The sequence below is a fragment of the Cyprinus carpio genome, chromosome B20, assembly GCF_018340385.1.
Source record: "Cyprinus carpio isolate SPL01 chromosome B20, ASM1834038v1, whole genome shotgun sequence".
Lineage (NCBI taxonomy): Eukaryota > Metazoa > Chordata > Actinopteri > Cypriniformes > Cyprinidae > Cyprinus > Cyprinus carpio.
In genome coordinates, this window is record NC_056616.1 from 10,868,226 (window position 1) to 10,889,342 (window position 21,117).

The following is a 21,117-nucleotide window of genomic DNA, read 5'->3' on the forward strand; positions in this document are numbered from 1 at the left end:
GTTTTGTGGGTTGCGCTCAAGAATCAGAGCTGCTAAATAATTAAATGAGACTGAATTCAGACTGACGTTCATGTTTGTATTCATTCACACTTATGTAGTATCTTAGTTTTTCATTTTTGTTTCTGGCCCCATAAGAAAATTTGGAAAGACTTTTAGATAACACTGATACATGATAAATATAAACTAAAACTAAAACAAAAATCCAAAATGCAGTTTAATGGATGGTATTAAAATATTTATGGCAGGCAAAATCTCTGTTGTGTGTATCTTGTGTGATTGCTACAAGATTCTGGGTGTTTAGGAAAACACTGCTAATATCCAAAGTAATCTTAAAATATTAATTGTATATGTGTATGTTACAGTTGTGTGTGTGTTGGATCTATCAATTTATCATAGAAGGGAAAAAAATGGTTTATTAATTCACCCTTGTATATATTTATAATCTCTCTTTGTACACCTTGTATTTCATTGTCAGCTTCATTCAGTGGCCAAAGAAGAGCTCATTTATTTGACATGGGCTCTTAATGTAAGATGTGCCATGTGCTTTTGTATTTATCAAAATATTTATTTGGATATCGCTATTTATTTAAATTCATTGCATTTGTTTATTTGTAAATTGCATTTATTTATTTATTTATTTATTTATTTAAAAAGTCACATATCTGGGGAAAGCAACCTTGGTAGAAAAGATCATTAATGCTCATACTTAATTACTTAAGTATTTAATTACTTAAGTTAAACCCTTTAAATGTGGCTAATGTTTCTGAGTGATGTTTATTGCATGATTGGAGGGGTATTATTTCTTTCAGCTCCATGTTCTTGGTGCTGTTAATGAAAAGTTTAAACTTGGCTTTCTCAATACACTTGCAAAAACAAAAACTTAAGTTGTTGTTTTTTTTTTTTTAAAGCTAAAAGGAGAGTAAAATAAAATGGAGAAAAAAGGATGTATAATGCCTTTCATTTCTGTGTTTTTTTTGTTTGTTTGTTTTCTTCAGTGACACAGCCAGCAGGTACATACAAAACACTCCCACACAAATTAAGAATACAACCCAAAAAAAAAGAGTAAACATAATTATACAATTTAATCAACTTTAAACTCAATAACTTCAAAACTAAAATTTACTAACAAGCCAATTAATATTAATGAATATTATGATTAATATCTAATATATAAATATGGATACTGAAATAGCAACAAGCTAAGATTTGGCTAACCAGACGTGAACCTCAGTGTTGCGGAAGTGTTTGGTTTGATCGTCTTTTTTTTCAGCACTCTTTTGAATTGCTATTTTAGTAACCTTGTCTTTCTTCTCTGCATCTGCATGTTTGTTGACTGACAGCTTGCATGTGAAAGCTAATAAAAGTGCTTTTGCCAGTGAATTTCGGCTGAGTGGGTCAGAAGTAAATGTGGCCATGAGCGCTTTGAGCACTGAATATTTTTTCCATAATAGCTATATTTTATAACCCTGAAATACTGTCAAAATCTAACACAGTTTTTATACTGAGCTAATATTTTATCCCCTATAATGTAACCTTACTTTTTTTATTACCATCACCATCAGTTTGATCTTGAAATATAAATGATTGCATAGTCAAATGCATATGGATTTTATGTTTGATGCCTGCATATTTAAAAAGTTTGTTTACTTAAAGATTTAAATTCTGCATTTACCCACCCTCACAGCATTACAACCCCAAATTAATATATCTTTAATAAAATCTGTTAAGACTATGTTTAAAAACATTAAAAACCAGGTAACCAAAACTTTACATTTATTCATATGAATCAAGTTTAATCCAAATCTAGTAAAGAGATACAATCACTTTATATGATGAACACATTTAATGTAATCTTTGATTTGGAATGACATGAGGGTGAGTAAATGATGACAGAATTTTCATTTTAGCTTGAAGTATCCAAAAGAAAGAGAGACCCATTTCAGTTTGTTTCCAAATGAAGTCCCCATTAGGTCAAATCCAGTGCAACAAGGCCATTTTTGTCTAAAGCTGCTAATGATAAGGTTTTACACATACCATTTGTAATACTCTAAATCTGCAGAATATCTCTGTGAAGTTCTAAAGATGTAATTTGCTGTAATCTTAATCCTGACAGATATAGGCCTATGCTGTCAGTTCCTGACATTGTGTTTCTTTCCTGACCCACTTCATTTGACTTATGACAGTGCATAACCTTAATGTGGAGTGAGAGCTGCGTCAACACTTAACTGCTGGAATGAGTCAGAAATTCATATACTATAAAGACTGTTAATTGCACTTGTACTATATTAGATTTGATTTCAACATCAGTTAACTTACACTGTAAGGCAGTTGACTTACAGTATACTGTACCATAAAGACAAATTTCTATTGTGTGTGTGTGTGTGACTTGTGCTCTCAATGCTTTCAACAGCAGCCCACACATGCATACATTCATGCATAAAAATGCACTTCCAGGAGAAAATCTGTGAGAAAATAATATGAAATGCATAGCCTACACGGAGTATATAGATCAACTGAATGGTCAGGAAATTATAACACAATGCCCTACATCAACTATTTGTCTCAGAGTAAGTGTCAGACACTTTGCTATAAAAACCGTATTGTGAGCCTGGCAGTGTCTTGACAGCAAGGCTGTTCCAAAAGCTAGCTAGCCTAATTATGCTCCCTCCTAAGCTTGTTTAAGTCAAGATCTAAGGCAACACTGCAATGTCATTTACTGACAAGCCAATCCCAGAATGCACCACTACATGCTCACATGCTCTGTGAAGTTGTTGAGAGAAATGATGATTATAATTACATTTATATTTTATTCACTAGTGAAAAGTTAAAATAAAAAGCCTATAAAAAGAGTAATGCTATCAGCATATTATAAGTATTTAAAGCTTACTGTAGTATCTTAGCAACACGCTAATTGAAAACTCTGTTGAAATTGATTACATGATAACAAAACTTTTATATCAGTGGAAGAAAACTTTTTTTTTTTTTACAAGAGAGCACTTGTTTTTGCTTCTTTTAATTGTGTTTATTTATTTGCTTCATTTGAAGTTAAATATTTCTTTCTCTTTCCCAACACAAATCAACTGTAATGCGTTTTCAGTGTTTGTTAGACTGATGTTTTCCTGTCTCATGCATCGCACAACATTAAAAAAGTTAGTTTTAAAAGTTTTAAAACACTACAAAAACACTACACTTTTTCATTTCATTACTCTGCCTTGTTCTGTGTCAATGGCTTTGTTAACTTCCTCCACACTAAACCATGTCACAGAGGCTATAGACCTTTATTTTTCCACAAAGGAAGAACTATGACCTACTAAGCTGAGAAGTATTTGCCTATTATCACTACTTAGTACGTACTTAGAAATGAAAAAAAAAAATAATAATAATAACATCTCAATTTGACACCACAGCTTAAAAAGTGCTCATGGATGATACGCTGAAAAGGTAACAAAAAATGTCATCCATCTACCTCACAAAGAAGCAGCTACCCAGATAGTGAACGTGATTTTACCAAGTGCAGCATGTTCCTCAACATCCTTGTTGATCCTGGAACACCATTTCAATCAACCAATCAGAACTGAGGGATAAGTTAACAGGAAAATGTCAATTTTAGCCTTACAACCAGTGTTAGGTGCTTCTACACCCTTGATATTCAACTGGTAAATTATGGGTAGGGTTAGGTTCGGGGGTAGGGATAGGGTTAGGTCTATGTTTTAGGACAATAATATTGATCCAGAATCAAGAAAAAATGTTGATCCTGGAACATCCCTGCTGAAATAAACAATAATAAACATCACAGAAAATGCCAGTGGTTTCCACTACAATTACCATTACAAATATTACAAACCATCAACTTTTGTCCATTAAACCCGTTAAAAAATGGTTTTCTGTAGTGTGTTTTGGGGAATATTTCATTAGGATTTATTGGTTGTAACAAGCCACCAGTAGAATAGGTGACCAATTACCAGTAGAGACCCACAGGGTCCATTACAGTTTTCATTAATATCAATACAAGTCCCATCATAACCAGTAAATCCATTACAAATTATGTGATGGTGTCTATTGTTTGTTTGTTTTTTAACAGGGATGTCTTGGCAAAATCACAGCGACCCTATAGGCAGATGGAGCAGAGCTAGGGTCAAGAGAACTAGAAAATCATTGCATTTGTAATGTTCATGGGCGTGAAATCATTACGAACGGAAGTACGTCAGAACGCAAGTGAAAAGTTTTAGAGAAGGACGATGGAGAGAAGGATGAGGCGATAGGAACAGGGATATTTTCAGAGCAGCAATACCCCCTGTTTCTTGCTGCCTCACGTGAGGCTAAATTTAGATCGGTTGTTGGCGACAGAGACCAGCACAGAATACAAAACAGTTTACACACACACACACACAGAGAGAGAGAGAGTCCACCCACTCCAGCACACACTCATTCATTAAAAAGACCTCATCAGGGTTGGACTGAGCAATATGAAAGTGAACCACGAAAACAATATGCAAGAAATAGATGCTGGGTGTTTTTTCATATCTTTTGCAATGTAATAGTCATTTAACAGGTTGAATCTTTGTGTTTGGCTTGCCCCAACTGTCGGTGAAAGTAACGTCTTCATTTGTATTCTGGTAAGGCAAGATCTTCTGTGTCTTCTTACCACAACCACAAACAATCAAATGTCAAATTGTTTCACTGTATCAAGTTGAATATTTTGCTCATTCAATTTTTAAAGGTAACTTTTGCTCATTAAAATAGTTACATAAGAAATTTACTGCATTTTTGAGAAATATTATTAAAATGATGTTTTACTAAACATAAGATAGAAAGTTCAGACATTATTTAAAAAAAGCAGTTTGTTTCACTTGGAACAGGTCGCCCTCTCATGGACACATACAGTAACATGACTAGCCTTGGCATACAAGTCACAGTTTTACTACCAATAATAACAATATGTGCTTTACAAAGCTTAAACATAAAAGCACAATATACACAAATGAATACAAACAAACAATAAAAGCATAGGAAAAAACATTTTGTTCTGGGGATATAGAGGAGGACAGATGTCCAGAAAAGTGTATGGATATTTGGATCCTGTAATTTTTTATCCAGATTGCAGGGAAAGTCATAAACTTACCTTATTACTGCAAAGGATGTGTGTGTGTGTGTGTGTGTGTGTGTGTGTGTGTGTGTGTGTGTGTGTGTGTGTGTGTGTTGTGTGTGTGTGTGTGTGTACGCGCATGTGTGTGTGTGTGTTGTCCTGCTGTAGTCATGCTTTTCAAGCAGAAACCTGATCAGTCATGAGAGGAGACTGCGGCCATCAAAACTGATACTGTTTTACAGAAGAATTATGAAAGAATGAAAGTCACTGTTTTGAGAATTAAGATAAATTTTTGTCCTTCTTTTTAGGCTCACGAGTAGTTGAGGCTTTTGTGTTGAATTGTTATTTTACATATTATATAAGTACATATCATTGAGTGATCACCAGATGTCAAGTTGCCATGAATGTACATGACCTTAAAGAGGACTTTTGGACGCAAAAACAAAAGTTGTTAATTTTCCTGGTTAATTTCAATCACTTTTTGCAACTTGCATTGTGTTAGTTATCAATAATCAACATTGTACATCTTTTAGGAACAATTTAACGAAGTTATTAAATGTCAACAAAACTAACAAGTAAAATTTAATAAAAATAAAAAATAAAATAGTTTTATAATTAACTATTTAAAATAAAAATAGTTTAATAGACATCTACTAAAAATGCAATCATATTAAATTCTTAATGGGAGAACCCTTACGAAAAAGACGTTTATTCAAGTGTGCTATTAGTATACTTCTTTTAAATTAAAAATTGGAAAGTATGCTTTTAGTTTACTTTTTATGTACTTCTCAGAAATGGGCTTTATGTACTTCTCAGAAATATATTTAAAATGACATTTAAGTATACTTGACTTTTACTTACAAAAAGTCGAAATATATTTGAACTATACTTGTTTACTATACTTATCCGTGTTGTCATTGTTATACCATAGAGGGCGCTAGTACACATCTTCTGTACAGAATTTCCCCAAAAAAACAAGTAAAGAAGAAAAAGAAACAACAGATACTAACACATGTAATCTAACATGATCATCTGACATGAAACAGCATCAAAACTGTAATGTTATGGAATAAAATGTTGACAGATGAAGAGGTAATAATTACAGTCAAGCTTTGGGCTGTTAATCGGCTCCATCTACATTTTGATTATCATTCTGAATCTAATTCATAGTCTTTTTTCAGCTTTTTGTTCAAAATGTTATTTCTTTATTTTTTATGAAACTTACCCACATTAAAGTGTTTTAAAAAAGAATGCATGAAGCTAGAATAAAATGTTTTTGTTTACAAGCAGATACCCTGTTCTTTCTTTGGATGTTTTGTAAATTGAACAAGCAATTTGCTGTCAACACATCAACTGACAATTGATAAAAAAAAAAAAAAAACTTGCAAAATACAAACACACACACGTCTAAAGATCTGAACCGACAATTGAAAGTGTGATGTATAATAAATGACATTGGCATGGGATTGAAAAACAAATAGTTGCATTTCAATTCCTCAGATCAAAACCACAGGGATTATTTTTAATTTCATACCTCAATATGAAAATCAGAAGGTTAAACACTGCAAATTATGCCTGCAAAAATTAACATGCACTCCCCCCACCATAATGCAAGTTGTTGGTCAAAATGAGAAACCAAGATATTATATGTATGTATATATAAGGCAAAAGCAATCACATTTAGTTACAAAAAAAAATGAGTGTACTGCACTTTTGCATAATAAAATATGAATGGAATGCACATTGAAGCACAAAGATCTAAACCGTCAGATTCTAAATTTTATAGCGCAGATTTTATAGAAATAAGTGTTAACATCAGAAGGATCTTGAAAGTTTCCAAACTCTCCCACATCGTAATGCAATTTACTGGTCATAAAACAAGAAACAGAAAAAGGAAAGTAAAAGCACTTGTCAATTTGAAGGAAATGTGTACATTACTATATAGGAAAATGAGACGTGAAACAACATTACTTTACATGAGAACATGCATATTCCAAGTCATAACATGATAAACTTTAATGTGCATTCTAAAAATGTGCATTCTAAAAAGTAGTGAAAGGCTCAAAAAGGCTCTAGGAGCACAAAATTAGGCTTGCACGCATGATAGTCAGTGGAAGTGAGAAAAAACTGTTTATAACTGTTTATATATTTTAAATATGGATATTTTTTTTTTTGCAAAAATGCATCAATTTGCTACAAGAAGCCTTTATTCACCCCCTTTGACTACCCCCCCAGAGTCATGTGAGGCATGTTTTATTGATGGATGGGTGCATTTTATTTGACTATTTTTGGACTGCTGAGGAAAAAAACACACACCTGCCTACTGCCATTAAATGACTTGGAAGAGCCAGGACAATTTTTTATTTAAATCAGATTGGATTCGTCTGAAAGAAGAAAGTCATATACACCTAGGATGCCTTAAGGATGAGTAAAACATGGCCTAATTTTCATTTTTGGGTGAACTAACCCTTTAAGCAAAGTTGCTAATGGCCAAAATGCCAGCACTGATGTGAGCCAGAACATTTTTCAGGTATAATAAAAAAAATAAAAAATAAAGATTGGCGATGTCCTTAAACAGGGTTTCTGCTGGTTTTATGAAGATAAATTCAAGACTTTATAAAGACATTTTAAATACCAATTATAGAAAAATCAAGGAATAAAACTCAAGGGAAAATAATGTCAAATTATGTTCTCTAAATTTTTAAGCTGTTTTCCAGTGCAAATATCTAAATTTTCTAAAAGGGTTCACCCAAAAAAGAAAAAAGAAAGAAAATTGTCATTTACTAAACCTCAAGTTGTTCTAAACCTGAATGAGTTTATTTCTGTGACAAGTCCCAGATCATCTAACACAGTACACAACCCCACAACGTGTTACAACCCCAGATCACCCAGATTTTTTCTTCTATTACCTGGACCACATCACTGCAGACTGATGTTGCTCAGTTGTCATCTACAACCATAATCCCAACAGTCATGTCCTTGATGAATTCCTGCTCCGAGCCTGTGTGCTTTAATAAAAACAAAAGGAAGCATTAAACAGTGCCTTACAATCAAAAAGCTTATAGACTCCAATAAATGTGCATTTATTAATAAATAAATTCACTTACAACTTTGTCCAAGCTCTACAATGTGAATGTCATTTCCATTATGTCTGGATAGCATTATGATGGATACAACTCAAAAGGACTTGCTGCGGTCCATCCACAAGATTATTGAATTCTGGCCTTATCTCCAGTCATTCCAAAATATCATAAACATGAAAAATACAGAAACATGTTAAAACACTGTAAAATAATAAACATAAATATATAAATAAATCTTTACAGAGAAAGTAAAAAGTATTGACAAGTTTGTTTTAATTACCAAAGACAAACTTTACCATCCAGACCATGCTTTTAAATGACACAACACAGAATTATAACAAAATAAAAGGAAATTTCACACATTTGTGTCGATCGTTATTGTATGGCTATTTATACAAGATATAGCTATGCTATTATTACTTTTATTCTAAAATATATAGTTTTGAACATATGCAATTTACTTATGACTGTATATTCACCATAGACTGTATAAAAGCAGATATTCACGCGGCATTACACTGGGTTCTGGTGAGGTACTTGAATGACTAACGTTACTTCAGAAAACTGAAAGAAGAGTTTATAACGTTTTACCTTCAGAACTTCATCTGAACCAAGCTTCTCTTTTTTTCTTCATCTGAAAACAAGGTTCTCATCTATGGTGCTCCTTCGTTTCCCTTATAACATGCAGAAAAGAAACAGTTCGGGTAGTAATCTTGTTTTTTTCCTAATTTTTCATTGATGTATATTCTGACGGATGTCTTTACGCTGTCAGGTTTAAAGCAGTTCCTTTTTTAAAGTCCCGCCGTTCTAAATCCTCACAGTGATCCGTTGAGCTCTCGCGCTCTGTTTGAACGGTCTCTAACACTGCTCTGGGCTCAAATAATACATACCAAACTGTATTTTTGTCATTCTCCATATTAGTTCAGCTCAGTATCGCATGGGAGAATATTTGTTTTAATATTTATAAGGAAAATACTGTGGAACCCCCTGTAGTTTGAGGCTGCAGAGTGCCGCGAAATAACATTAACATACATACAAAAAATACGACTCTTTAAACCATGCTTACTCTTCTTAGACAAAAAATGTAATTTTACACTTTAAGCCAATAAATACAAATATTTTACTTACCAAAGTTGTATTCTGGTAAAATGAACAAACTTTGTGGAGAAGCTGACCAGTAGCCTATGGCTGATGACCGTCTTCTGACTGTAATGGTCTTCACGAGAATGACGAGATCTCGCGATAAGTAATGTTGAGAACGTGATATTGCTATTGAATTGATTCAACACATTTTTTTAAGTTGATAGGACAAATAATCTAGTTGAGTCAACTTTCAAACTAGTTGAGACAGTGTAAACTTAAATTTTTTAGTTGAATGAACAAATTCAGTAACTGCAAGTTGTCAACATAAAAAAATTTGTTGAAACAACTAAACTGCTAAATAATTTTTTACAGTGTAGAATGTATTGCAGTCAACCCGATCTCATCTCAAATGCGTATCAATAGGACGAGTATATGTTTTGATTTCGCTTACTGTTTATACACAAAAATTGGCATGCATATGATATGCAATGGGTAGGATTAGGGTTATGTGAGGTATGCGTATCATATGTACGCGAAAACTGCATATCATCACGCCAACAAATTTCATATCATTTGCATGTGAAAACTGTGTATTATATGTACGCCAAAAAGGTGAGTATCACATGCATGCCAAAGTCAATTTTAGCCTATCAATACAACGAGTTTTTTTTTTTTATTTAGAGTAGTATTTATATGCATTTTCATGAGTCCTGGGTCATTGTAGTATATAGAATTTTAGTAATTCTCAGTTTAATCCTTACATATCTTGATGTTGATCTTTGCTGTTTCCACAGGTTTCATTTACTCTATGCCATGGCTATCACTTCTTCCATTAACCTTGGCACAAACAGAACTTAGTAAAGGCTTCTCTGACTGAGTTTGTTATAGAAGTGCAGTTTTTGCTTTTGTTTTGATTGAGCACAATCCTGTGCGAGAATTCTGTTTTAACCTCTGTTCCTTAGAAGCAGTGGAGATCAAGGACAAATGTATCTCCACTGCTGCAGTGCTTTAGTTTTTTACATTCAATAAAAAGTGGAAATTCAACACAGTACTAAAATATTTACAGAATTATAAAGTTACACAATTAAATTAAATTATTACGCTAATAATTTACTACACTGTGTACTACAAAATACAGTCAGCAGTCAATTTGAGTGTTTTATGCGGTGGTCCCCAAATCACCTACATTTTCACTAATTTTAAAGTTCTAAAGTTCAAACACACTTTAATAAATTCCATGACAGGTAATCTCCAGAGAGGGCAGGAACACACACAGACACACACACGGAGTGGAGAAGGGATGGTGACAGAGGAGGGCCGACCGATGGCGGCAGAGCAGGTGAAGGAGGAGCCTGAGGTGGAGAGTCGATAAGCCAGGGCGATGGGGAAGATCCGGAGGGCCAAGGTGGAGGCAGGTGGCGCCGGCGACCGAGGCGAAGGAGTGGATCCGGAAATCTGCGGTGGAGCTGGAGCGAAAAAGGACCAAGGTGGAGCCAGAGGATAGGAGGAGCCTGACAGAGTTGGAGGGATGTGGCGCAGCCAGAGGATTGGAGTCCAGAGGCGGCGGATGGTCGACGACAGACCAAGGCAGAGATGGAGTGTGGGGTTCTGGAATGGTGTGCTCTGCCCACACACACAAGATAGCAATTCCCAGCACTGGGAGGATCATGTACAGGGTAATGACCTCCATAGATGTTTCAGCTCCGACAGACGATTCAGGGCAGAAATAATACCAGGCAGACAGACAGTTCAATATACACAGACAGTTCAATCACAACCTCCGTGGTCGTGATGGGGCAGACAGAAGATGACAGAAGAACATCAGAATAAAAGTCTTAAATCTCCCGAGTCCTGCTTCAGCTCACCCTCAGTGGAGGCGCAGTGGGCAGGGCATTCCTTCGTGCCCTCGCTCCCTACTGACACTTCCATCATCGCATGTCTAACAGTCGGCTCATGCACCAGGACTGAAGTTGATTGAGGCTCTGGCTCCGGGGTGATCCTCAGCTCTGTCGCGCTCCTCGGCGATGGCTCGTCGGTCTCAGCGGGTTCTGGATCTCCGTCAGCAGTGGGCTCATACTGTAGCTCCGCAAAGCAGGGTGGTGGTAGGCTGAGCTCTGGGTTGAGCATAATAACAGTGCAGTATCACTTCTTGGTCCAGTATTCTGTCACAATACAGTGTGTGGGAAGAAGCAGGATGATGAAGACAAATAAGTTCAAACACACTTTAATAATTTCACATCAGGTAATCTCCAGAGAGGGCAGGAACACAGAAATGAACACACGTGCACACAAGGTAACATTCACAATAATGGACAAAGACAGAATGAACAGACTTGACTATAAGTAGGGGTGCTAATGAGGGACAGACAGGTGAGGAGGATCAACTAATAATGACACAACAAGAACAGGAACAACCAAATATGGGAACATGAGGGAGAAAACACCACAAACACACTAGTCAACATTTGAAGTGGATCAAAACATTTCATCAAAGTCCTAAAACCAAACACTTTTAAGCCGACCCGATAAGCAACACAAACAACGGTGGCCACCATAAAATAAGGTATGCATTTTCTGAGTGGTAAGGACACTTAAAATCTGCTCTTCCAAATTTAGAAATAAATAATTAAATATATAAATAAAAAAGGGGGGTTTTATTCCAGAAGAAATAACTGCATGCACATATTTGGTATACTGTTAGAAAGGCCTTGATAGGTGACCTAAATTGAAACTGGATGGTGTAGGCAGAAATACATTGCATGCAATGGTCTGTGTTTTTGTAGACTGGGCCTAAAAGGGACAGCAATAAACGTGAAGCAGATGTAGTATAGAAAGTGTGCGGAAAGTCCCTCGGGTAATGCTTTGAGAAAGAAAAAGGTGTAAGGGAACTCAAAGGTCTGTATGGGTGGGCGAGAATCCTGCTGGGTGCTGATTTTTTACTGAGTTGAGGGAGATTTTTAGTGAAAGAGCGAGAGCTGTACTGATGCAAGAGACTTGGAGTGGGAGTAAAAAACAGCCTATAGCATATTACAGCGAAAAGTTAGACAATGTGGCCCAGGGATACCCACCATGTTACCAACAAGGCTAAGCAGCAGTATATTATGCTTATGAAAAAGCATCCACAATAATTATGGTGTACCCAGTTACTATATATTCACAAAATTGTGGAATTAATAGAACAAGGGAAATTTGTCCTGACTCAAGCTCGAATTTTGGCCTATTCCTCACTACTCACATATCCGGATGTTACCAATAAGCGATGCCATACAGTTAATCCAGTTGCATTAATTCCTTTGCCTTTTGAAGGGAAACCACATGATTGTGTGAATGAGTCATTGGCATTTAATAGATTACAACCAGATCTTGGATCAATACCCATCCCTGAAGCAGAAGACACTTACATTGTAAATGGTACTAGCTTTAGAGACCATGAAGGAAATCATACAGGATATTCAGTAGTGAAAAGAAACAAAAAAGAATTTGAACCTGTGGTATCACAACATTATGTACAGCCTTGCTCTGCTCAATTAGCAGAATTAAAAGTCAGTTAGCGAAAGGACAAACTGCCAACATTTTCACAGATTCAGCATATGCTCATGGTGTGTGTCATCTATCAGATATACTTGCAGTGTGGAAACAAAGAGGTTTCAAAAAATGTGATGGGACTCCCATACAACATAGTGAATGAAAAGGGCAATTAATATCTGCTATGATGCTACCAAAAAGACTAGCAATATTCAAATGTCAGGCACACAAGAAGGGAAATGATTATATCAATAAGGGAAACAATGAAGCAGATTTAGAAGCTAAAAAAACTTCAGGGTGTCAGGTAGCAGTACTAACACCTGTAGTACTTATTGAACCTCAACCTCAATTGGATGATATTATTCGAATTCAACAACAAGCAGGCCCCTATGAACAATCAATGTGGCACCAAAGGGGAGCTAAAAAAGACTCACAAGAGATCTGGCTTACACATTAAGGAAACATTGTTGCACCTACTTCACTTTTAAATATTCTTATTGCCAATGTGCATGGTTTTGACCATTGCACAAGGGGGTAAGTGGTAAGAAAAATTAAACAGCAAGGATATTGGTCTCCTTATTTATATGCAATGGTGGATGATTTTTTGTTCACATGTGAAGTTTGTGTCAAATACAATGTGAGGGAAGGAATAGCAACACCAATAGGCCATATGCCAGTACCCGAAGGGCCCTTTAAGCATTTGGTAATCGATTATGTGGATATGATAAAGTGAGTAAAAGGCAAAAGATACATGCTTGTTATCATAGACAGAGTAGAGGCAGTACCATCAGCAGATCTGGGAAAAGGAACAGTAATTAAATTTCTAACAAAAGAAGTAATTGCTAGATTTGGAATACCATCAGAAATAAGTTCAGATAATGGGTCGGCATTTATACAAAAAACTTTGAAACAAGTATTGCAACAATTAAGAATAAAACAGAGACTAGGTTCCGTCTATTATCCACAGGCACAAGGGTGCGTCGAAAGGGTTAATGAAACTATCAAGGCCAAAATTAACAAAATATGTGAAAGTACTAAACTTGGATTGATGCGTTACCTCTTGCACTAATGAGCTATCACATGCAAACTAACAGGAACATGCACTTAACACCACATGAAATGCTTACGGGCCGACCCATGCCTGTGCCATATTGTAGAGGTCCCTACAAAGGACCGCCTCTAGAGCAATTACAAAATGGAACTTCGCTCGTATATGAAGAAATTAACTGCCATACATAAAGCTATCTATTTACAGGAAAAAAGAAAAGAGCCCAGAGAGGAATCGGAGACTGCATATCTAGTTGTTCCGGGTGACCAAGTATATCTGAGGGTATTCCGGAGAAAGTGGAATGAGCCCAGGAGAGAGGGACTCTACAAAGTGGTGAGAGCTACTCCAACAGCAGTCCAAGTGGAGGGAAGCACAACCTATCTAAACCACTGTACTAGAGTTCCCATGGAAAAGACAGAGGTGGAAAGAGTACAAAAATATTCTACTCAAGTAAAAGTACCATTACATTAATGAAATTTTACTTAAGTACAAGTAAAAGTACCAGTCTAAAAATCTACTCAAGTAAAAGTAAAAAGTAAAAATTACTTAGTTACATTTTAACAGTGGGAGGCAAAAATATGACCAAGGGTGTCAAACTCAGTTCCTGGAGGGCCACAGTCCTGCACAGTTTAGATATAACCTTAATTAAACACACCTGATCCAGCTAATCTAATCATTTAGGTTTATTTGAAACCTACATGATGTGTGCGCTGGAGCAGGGTTAGAACTAAACTCTGCAGGGCTACGGACCTCCAGGAACTGAGTTTGACACCCCTGAGGCCTATTAATCTCAAACTAGTTGTTTTTAATTAAAGGAATCAGTTATTTAGAATAATAAGACATTTGGGCTGTTACCAGGCAAATCAATATCAACAAACTCATCTTTTCAATGCAGAGGAAATGCAGAAGCTTCATCAGACGTGGCATTTAAATGTATTTACACACTGTTTAGTGCAGGACAAGAATGCATTTAACCTGCAGTTACAAATGCATGAATATTGTTTTGATATGCAAGACATAAAATGTTGAATACTCATTTGAAATGATAAGAAATTAATTATTTTTTAGAACAATCAAAAGATACTTTAGATGTGAAATTAAAATGGCCAGTATGTGTCAGCAAGTCCCTGTTAATAAGTGAGTCGTTGCAATTGAACCGAATCATTTAAACAGTTGATTCATTCAGGAACGAAACACTATCATGTTGATATATATATATGTTATATATATATATATATGTGTGTGTGTGTGTGTGTGTGTGTGTGTGTGATCATGATGATTTTTGGAGTAAAAGATGGCATTCTTTGTGTGATTTTGATTTACTATATGAAATTATATTAATATGTACATTTTCTGCCCCTCTTCAATTTTGTGACCATTCTAAATGCATTTTAGCAGACTGAATCACACAGTGAAAGAACGCACTATAAATGCGCACGCACATCATTAAAACAACAATTATGATTTTATCGCAGACGATATATATCGCAGACGATAAATATCTCACACTCCGCACCACTGTCTTTTTGGCTAATTTGTGCAAAACCTCTTGCTAAAATGTCAAAGCTTCATTTTAACACTGAGGGCAGCTGTTTAAGTGCAACGATGCAGTTATTTAGCTTACCTCTACATGCTTGTGAAGTGTTGATGTCTTGTCGAGAATTTATAAGCTGCTAGTTTGGTCTCCCTAGACAAGCACAGCTTACACTGCATAACAGAGCATAAATATGGCCAGGGGTTCACTTAATTTCCTTCGAGTTCAACCTCAGAATATGACGGTTTTCAGCGGTGTCTGCACCACTAACGCCTGTTTTGTCCGTCTGCATCTTTCTTGTGATTTTAGCGCCAGTTTGCCCTTCTGCCCATTATTTACGGCAGTAGTTTCCAGGGAGCTTTTTTTTTTCTTTTTTACTCAGTAATTAATGTGTTTTAAAATGTAGCGAAGTACAATACTTCAAACAAAATATACTTAAGTAAAAGTAAAATTACAGATTAAAAAAATTACTTTAAAAAGTAGAAGTACACAAAAAAGCTACTCAATTACAGTAACGCGAGTAAATGTAATTCGTTACTTTCCACCTCTGGGAAAAGATGTAAAGAAACGAAAACAAACAAGCAGACAATGCAGGAGAAAGTAACATGGAAAAACCAGAGACACATAGTGCAAACTGACGTGAGCACAAAAAAGATCCACAAGGAGCTCTCTTTCTCCTGTCAGACGAACAGGAGAGGAAAGAGAATAAGTCTGACAACACATCTGAAGACTATCCTATGCCTAATGCATCTAATAATGCAAACCCAAACTCAACCAATAGAAAGCAACCTGACTTTCCTTCAATTGACTTTTCAACCTTTAAACAAAAGTAATAATGATATCAACTCAACAGAACCAATGATAATCAAATATTGTAGAAACACAGATTATGATATTCAAGGTGATGAATGGCATTAGTCAAAATGATGCATTATGTGAAACAGCCCAAAATAGTGGTATAGACGGGCTGCCTTTACTGCTAGAGAAACAGGAAAAGAAAATTGCTTGCTGTGCTCCAAATTTGCATTAAACAAAGTGATAGCCATACCAAATCCATATGACTACCAAAAATGTGCTAAATTTGGGAGAAACTTTTGTCATTTAACGGATTTTACCAGACCATATTGTATTGCTGAATGTCTAGGATTTTTGGGAAATCCTAAATGAACAGATTATTTTTTTTAGACCACTCTGGGGATCTTGGTGTAAGTATTCAGACGTCAGCCAAAATATAAAAATTTAAAAACGGAAAGTAGAGATTCCGAAATGGTATAGCATAGAATATAAACAAGAATATGAGTGTTTCCATAAACTAAAAGGAACACAAGATGTGGACAAATTTAAAGGAAAATGTGCTATTATTTGGTATATAGATAAGAAAAATTCTTGGAAATCAGGAATTCCTTCTAGAGCTCCAGAATTTTTAGCACTTGGAACAACTAAAGGAAGTAAAATAGCACCTGAAAAATGTGAAAATCAAACTATTGCCTTACCTTCAATAGAAATGTATGAAGACCTGTCATTAATAATAGCAGATTTCTTTTGGATCTGTGGAGGTGAGATATTATTGCCTTCTTTACCAGTTGGATGGAAAGGTATATGCGTAAGAGTACAATTACTTCAAGAAGTTAACATGGCACAATGGGGAACAGAACAAAGCACAAACAAGGAAGACAATAGAATTCAAAGAGGTTACGAGCCAGACCCCAATGTATATCTAGACTCAATTGGACAGCCAAGAGGAATTCCTAATGAATTCAAGGCAAGAGATGAAGTAAAAGCAGGTTTCGAGTAAATATTTGTATGGATCACATCAAACAAAAATACAGAGTGGATTAATTACATTTATTATAATCAACAAAGATTCATTAATTATACTGATGATGCGTTATCCTTTTTAGGAGACCAAGTGCACGCAACAAGTAGAATGACATGGCAAAACAGACAGGCTCTTAATTGGCTGTTAGCAGACAAGGGAGGAGTTTGTGTTATGTTTGGAGATCAATGTTGTACTTTTATACCAAATAATACTGCCCCTGGGGGAGCTTTTAGTGAAGTTATGACTAAAATGTAAAAATTTAGAGCTGAAGTTACAGCAAATGCTGGAAGAGACAAACAAATTTGGGATTGGATTGATCTGAAATTTGGAGCATGGGGAGCATGGTTTGCTAAACTGGGAATGTTTTTAGGAGTTGCCATATTAGTAGGAGGATTATTATTTTGCTGTTTATTACCTATATTAAGAACATTAATCGTCAACGCTACTGTTAAGCAAATGGAAAATGATAAAAGGAAAATAATCAACAAATGATCACAGAAAGGAACCTGGATGAATTTTATGAAGGATGGCTAAACAAAATAAACTGATCTTTTACTCCCTCCTAGTTAAGTGTGGAAGGAGATGTTTGGTCCTGTTGCTCCCTCCAGAGTGGGATTACATAATCTAGTCATTGGTGATAATACAGTGTGACTTATTTAGACACTAGGTAGTGCTAATAAGACTGAATTATGGAGTAGCACTCTGGATAAAAATAAGCAAATGTGAGACTTACTAAGTCTCAAAGGTGGGAATGTAGAAGATTTTTATATACAAGATTTTTATTAATCAAGTACAATCAAAGTGAATCTAGCCATATATATATATACAGTTTTATTCCATTATAATCATATAGCCTGGGTGTAAAACGAATGTGCCTGCCTGGCAGAAATATACAGACCCTCAGATGAGAAACATCTGGAAACATACAAAGTGGCCCTTGTTCTTTAGCTTAACAAGTCTTGGGGGCCCCTTCGCTCTAAGGAGGAATCGAATTGTATGCATAAGGAAAACTATATGACATATATCGAACACGCCTTACCCTGTATAAACAAAAAAAACATATAAAAGGAGAAGCCACATAACAATCGGGAGATATTCTTTGCAAAGAACTCTCGGCTTTATTCTCCTTGAAATAAAGTATTTTCTTCTGGGAAAAAAACCCCAAGCTTGAGTGTAATTCTTCAGACCAGCTGCAGACGACACTTCACTGGCAGCTTAAATGGCTTCATCTCTGAAACTGTGGAGAAAAACTAATTTCAGTAAACTGTCAAATACTCAAACAATCAGTAATCAAAGGTGCCAACTTTGTTATAGAAAACCAATCAATGGCATGTTTCATGAATTCCTATTGCTAAAAAAGTTTATATAAAGTGACTCTTAAACTGAAAGATGTGTGCGTAATAGTTTGCAATATTGTGCTTTCTACTCCAGTGGTTTTCAGTCCTGGACCTGGGTGTGGACTCACTGCACTGTACACAGCTGACTTTGCATTGCACACAATAAATGATGTTCTATAAACCAGAAGCCATTCATTTTAAAGAGAATCACTCTGGGGTTGCTTGGGGTGCCATCAACCTGCCGGTCACAACTGCCACTAGGGAGCGAATCGACATTCATATCCAAATGTTGTGTGCAGTGAAAATGCATCTTTGTGTGTGTGTGTCTCTCTTTTCTGACACAGTTTATTTGTTAAATAACACAGAAGGAACCTATGCAGACCAGAATATATACAGCTCAGTGAAGGGCAAATTATCGATTAGAGTAATCACATTGAGGAATCAAACCAGCCAAATCTATATCACTTTGATTCCTATTCCTAATATCATTTTTGGCTGTTCCACTGAAACAGGAAATGTGTGAATCTTACAAAGGAAAATAATGACTTGTCAGCCCAACTGAACTAAATAAAAACCTGATCTAGATCTGAAGTGAAAAGGCAAAGTTCTAAGAATTACAGTTTTTTATACTTTCTATGATTTCTGATTTTTAATGAGCATGAAGAAATAAAAATCATAGAAGATGCAGTGTATGTGTGTGTGTGTGTGTGTGTACTTTCCTAGTGACACTTACATTGTTTCACCTCTTGAATGATCTCATTGTTTTGCACTATGGAAACCAAAAGACATATTAATTATGTGTGTCTGTGTGTGTGAGTGTGTCTGTGTGTCTGTGTGTATAGAGGGAGAGAGCTCCAGTATTTTACCTGTACCAGATATCTTTTCTATCTCCTCTTTGCAGAAACCTTCAAGTTTTTCTTTTAGCAAAGAAACTGATTTCCTTATATCATCATAATGATGATGGGGAGGGGGGAGGGGGCTTGAAGATGTGGTACTGAATTTAGACAAATCCAAATGCTGTATTACAGGCCCTCCATTGAAACTCTACAGACACACAAAGAGAAACAAAATAATTAAACAACAACAACAACAACAAAGATAAATGAAGACATGCAGTCCTGTTTTTCTCAAAAGCTCTGTTACCAGCAGGAAATGGATGTGATCCTCTGTGTGTGAAAGCTGCTCCAGTTCAGTGTCTCTCCTCCTCAGGTCATCAATCTCCTTCTCCAACTGCTTCATGTGTTCTTCAGCTCGAGTCACTGCAGCTTTTTCCTGATCTCTGATCAGCTGTGTAACCTCAGATCGGCTTCTCTCAATGGAGCTGATCAATTCAGTAAAGTTCCTCTGACTGTCATCTACTGCTTTCTGTGCAGAGCGCTGTTAGGACACATTACACTCTAAGCTTCAGTGGGACTGGAAATGCACTGGGATCCTCATTGGCTGGAGAAGAATTTTAACTGACCAGTTATATTTCTGGGCTTATGTTGAGAGAGGACAGTAGAGGAGTGACAGTAAGCAATAGGGGAGTGAGATTGAAAAAGGACCACAAGCCAAGACTTAAACTGTTGTACTATATGTTGGATCACTGGCCACAAGGCTATGGCTCCAAACCATGAAATGTTTCTACAAGTAGCTCAAGTAGCTAACTCACCTTATGGATCTTCACATCTTTTATCAACTGCTGAAGATCTGACTCGATCTCCCAGATTTTCTGCTGTAAATTTCTTTGTTTTTGCTCCAGGTTTTTCTTTTGAGAAAAATCATATGTACACCCAATTAATGTTAGAAAGATGCTAGCTTTGCTTCCAAATGCCTCAAGAAAAGATACCATCAATTTAATAAACTTCCCATTTAATTAACTAATTTAATGTCAATAGTAATAATCATATTTAGCAATACCTGTCTCCTTGTCCTCTCTACTATAGCTGTTATAGTGTCATGGTTTTTATGTTCATCCATTGTACACAAGTAACAAATACAGCAGTTGTCAATCTGGCAATAGATTTCCAGTTGCTTATGATGTTGAGGACAGAACATCTGCTGCAGTCGTCCAGTTGCATCAATCACTTTGTGTGGGTTACCTGAGCGAAATTCTTCATGGCGATCAAAATGAGTCTGGCAATAAGATTCCAGACACACCAGACAGGACTTGATGGCTTTGTGTTTTCTTCCAGTGCAGATGTCACACTCCACATCTCCAGCACCAGCAGGAACAGCAGCTTGTAATTTAGTCTTCTTCAGTTTCTCTACCATTTCAGCCAAGATGGTGCTTTCGCTTAAAGCAGGTCTTGGACTGAAGGTCTGTCTGCACTGAGGGCAGCTGTAAACTCCCCTCTGACCCTCTTGATTCCAGCAGCCTGTAATACAGCTCATGCAGTAACTGTGTCCACAGGGAATGGTCACTGGATTCTTCAGTAGATCCAGACACACTGGACAGGTGAACTGGTTCTGTCCCACTGAAATACTGGCTTCTGCCATTTTACTGCATATAAACAAAGAGAGACTCAAACAACAGCTCAACAAGTTACGTGGCAGGTCCTTTCCGCTCAAGTGTTGAAATGGTTTCCTGATGGTGATTTAGAGGTGTGGCCAAAAAAGACTG

At 36.1% G+C, this 21,117-nt stretch overlaps 1 protein-coding gene across 1 annotated transcript; it reads right to left on the reverse strand.

Moving 5' to 3' along the window:
- Nucleotides 1-19,260: 19,260 nt before the first annotated feature.
- On the reverse strand, nt 19,261-21,053 carry LOC109069707 (E3 ubiquitin-protein ligase TRIM47-like). Its single transcript, XM_042746741.1, has 4 exons — nt 20,415-21,053; nt 20,167-20,262; nt 19,659-19,892; nt 19,261-19,559 (listed from the first exon to the last, which is right to left on the reverse strand). The coding sequence occupies exons 1-4, from the start codon at nt 20,991-20,993 to the stop codon at nt 19,272-19,274; spliced, it is 1,197 nt and encodes a 398-aa protein (XP_042602675.1). The 5' UTR covers nt 20,994-21,053; the 3' UTR covers nt 19,261-19,271.
- Between the last annotated feature and the right edge of the window lie 64 nt (nt 21,054-21,117).

Excerpts from the sequence above, each read along its gene's own strand:
- LOC109069707 (XM_042746741.1), bottom strand. The coding sequence starts at position 20,993 with ATGGCAGAAGCCAGTATTTCAGTGGGACAGAACCAGTTCACCTGTCCA. Across the intron at positions 20,263-20,414 it reads TAGAGAGGACAAGGAGACAG|AAAAACCTGGAGCAAAAACA; the intron begins GTATTGCTAAAT and ends TTTTCTCAAAAG. Across the intron at positions 19,560-19,658 it reads ATCACATCCATTTCCTGCTG|AGTTTCAATGGAGGGCCTGT; the intron begins GTAACAGAGCTT and ends GTGTGTCTGTAG.